At 60.5% G+C, this 2,682-nt stretch overlaps 1 protein-coding gene across 2 annotated transcripts; it reads left to right on the plus strand.

Annotated features, from left to right (window-relative positions):
* The first annotated feature begins 6 nt into the window (after window positions 1-6).
* MGAT1 (mannosyl (alpha-1,3-)-glycoprotein beta-1,2-N-acetylglucosaminyltransferase) lies at window positions 7-1,697 on the plus strand. Of its 2 annotated transcripts, XM_027633176.1 has the most exons (2): window positions 7-850; window positions 905-1,697. In XM_027633176.1, exons 1-2 carry the CDS (start codon window positions 216-218, stop codon window positions 1,542-1,544), a joined length of 1,275 nt encoding a protein of 424 aa, XP_027488977.1. In that variant the 5' UTR covers window positions 7-215; the 3' UTR covers window positions 1,545-1,697. The 2 variants fall into 2 exon arrangements, with proteins under 2 accessions (XP_027488977.1, XP_027488976.1); XM_027633175.1 differs by having other exon boundaries at window positions 7-1,697.
* Window positions 1,698-2,682: the final 985 nt, after the last annotated feature.

Genomic DNA, 2,682 nt, shown 5'->3' on the forward strand with positions numbered 1-2,682 from the left:
CTCCTTGTCCCCCCCAGCCCCACATCCCAGCCCTGGGTGCTGAACGACGCTGAAGAAGAGCAGTTGGGTGCTCTGGGTGCTGTGTGTCAGGGCGTCATTCTGGGGGTAAAATGGGTGTAAAAAGAGGATTTTAAGAGGCTTTTAAGTGGCTTTTTTCCCCTCTGACCCCCTCCCTGTCCCCCCCAGCCCCATGGCCCGGCCCTGAGCTCTGAAGGATGCCGAAGAAGAGCAGTTGGGCGCTCTGGGGGGCGGCTCTTTTCCTGGCCTGGAACGGGCTCCTGCTGCTCTTCCTGTGGAGCCGCCCCCCGTCCCCTCCCGGGGGCTCCTCTTCCCGCCTGCCCTCGGAGCTCATCCGGCTGGCCCAGGACGCCGAGGCCGAGCTGGAGCGGCAGAAGGAGCTGCTGCGCCAAATCCACCGGCTCAGCGGGCTCTGGGAGCAGCGGCGGCGGCGCCAGAAGGCCCCGACGACCCCCCCTCCCAAGGGTTCCGTGGCGGCGCCGAGCTCGGAGGAGGACGCGGCGCTGCCGGTGCTGGTGCTGGCGTGCGACCGCAGCACGGTGCGGCGCTGCCTGGACAAGCTGCTGCGCTACCGGCCCTCGGCCCGGCGGCACCCGGTGATCGTGAGCCAGGACTGCGGGCACGCCGAGACGGCGCGGGTCATCGCCTCCTACGGCGACGCCGTGGCCCACATCCGGCAGCCCGACCTCAGCGACATCCCGGTGCCCCCCGAGCACCGCAAGTTCCAGGGCTACTACCGCATCGCCCGGCACTACCGCTGGGCCCTGGGCCAGGTGTTCCGCGTCTTCCGCTACCGCGCCGCCATCGTGGTGGAGGACGACCTGGAGGTGGCCCCGGACTTCTTCGAGTACTTCGAGGCGGCGCTGCCGCTGCTGCGCGACGACCGCACGCTCTGGTGCGTCTCGGCCTGGAACGACAACGGCCGCGAGCAGATGGTGGACGTGTCGCAGGCCGAGCTGCTCTACCGCACCGACTTCTTCCCCGGGCTGGGCTGGCTCCTGCTGGCCGAGCTCTGGGACGAGCTGGAGCCCAAGTGGCCGCGGGCGTTCTGGGACGACTGGATGAGGCAGCCGGAGCAGCGCCGGGGCCGCTCGTGCGTCCGGCCCGAGGTGTCCCGCACCATGACCTTCGGCAGGAAGGGCGTGAGCCACGGCCAGTTCTTCGACCAGTACCTGAAGTTCATCAAACTCAACGACCGCTTCGTGCCTTTCACCCGGCTGGACCTCTCTTACCTCAAGAAGGACGAGTACGAGCGCTCCTTCCTGCCCAGGGTCTACTCGGCGCCCGAGGTGAGGGTGGAGGAGCTCCAGGGCAACAGGAGGAGGGATTTGGGGGCCGTCAGGCTCCAGTACAGCGGCCGAGACGCCTTCAAGGCCTTCGCCAAGGCTTTGGGGCTCATGGACGACCTCAAATCCGGCGTCCCCCGCGCCGGCTACCGCGGCATCGTCAGCTTCGTGTACCGGGGCCGCCGCGTTTACCTGGCCCCACCCCAGGACTGGACGGGCTACGACCCCACCTGGAGTTAGCACCGGCCCCCTCAAAGCACTTTGGGGGGGTTCTCCCCCTCTTTTAGGGGTTTGGGGGTGGGTTTGGTGCCGTTTCGGTGCCCCCGGGCCGAGCGCCGCTCGCTGGGAGGGGCCCAAAGGTGGTTTTGCAGAATAAAAGGTCGAAAACAGAAATTCCGCCTCAGAATTCCCACCCGTGGCTCCTGCTCGGAGTTGGCACCTGCTCCTGGCAAAGTTTTGGGGGAGTTCCCCTCGTTATTTTAGGGGTTTGCTGCAGTTTTGGTGCCCCAGCCGAGCGTCGCTCGGTCGCCGCCGCTCGCGGTGCTGAAAGGTTATTTTGCAGAATAAAAGGTCAAAAATGGAGATATCCCCCAAAATTCGGGTTGTTTCGGTCAACCAGGTCTCCTACCAAGAGTTGGCACCAACTCCCCAGAGGATTTTGGGGGGTTCTCCCCATTATTTTGGATATATTAAATTAGTCATCGGTACACCCAAAAGGGTGGGTTTGGGATATAAAAATCAGTTATTAACACAATGATTAACACACAATTATTAATTCACAATTAATAATCGGTGGTTTGGGGGCATCACAAATCACTGACAATACACCCAGACTGGTTGGTTTTGGCGTATAACAAAGCAACGATTTTAAAAAGCACCTTTTAAGCTTCGGTTTTATAAACACCCGCTTTTTATTAACGCGAAACGTTGCAAAACCGGCCCCAAAATCCGCCTTTTTCCACTTAAAGCGGACCCCGCTCTCGCAGTCCTCAACCACGTCCGCCCCGCGCCTTTCCCGGAATGTCCGCGAGGGGGCGCAGTTCCCACCCGGGTCCGCCCCGAGGGCGGGGAAACGGAGGGGGCGGGGCGTGGGGAGGAGCGGCCAATGGGAGTGAGGGGGCGTGGTTTATCCGGCCAATCAGCGCGCGCCAAGGGTTTTTTAAAGGGACAGAAGAGCGAGAGGAGCGGAAATACCGAGAAGTGAGAACGGACACCACTCTGTTTTACTCTATTTTACTCTGTTTTACTCTATTTTACTCTATTTTACTCTGTTTTACTCTATTTTACTCTATTTTACTCTGTTTTACTCTATTTTACTCTGTTTTACTCTATTTTACTCTATTTTACTCTGTTTTACTCTGTTTTACTCTATTTTACT

The sequence above is a fragment of the Corapipo altera genome, unplaced genomic scaffold (assembly GCF_003945725.1).
Source record: "Corapipo altera isolate COAL_440 unplaced genomic scaffold, ASM394572v1 58692, whole genome shotgun sequence".
Classification (NCBI taxonomy): Eukaryota; Metazoa; Chordata; class Aves; order Passeriformes; family Pipridae; genus Corapipo; species Corapipo altera.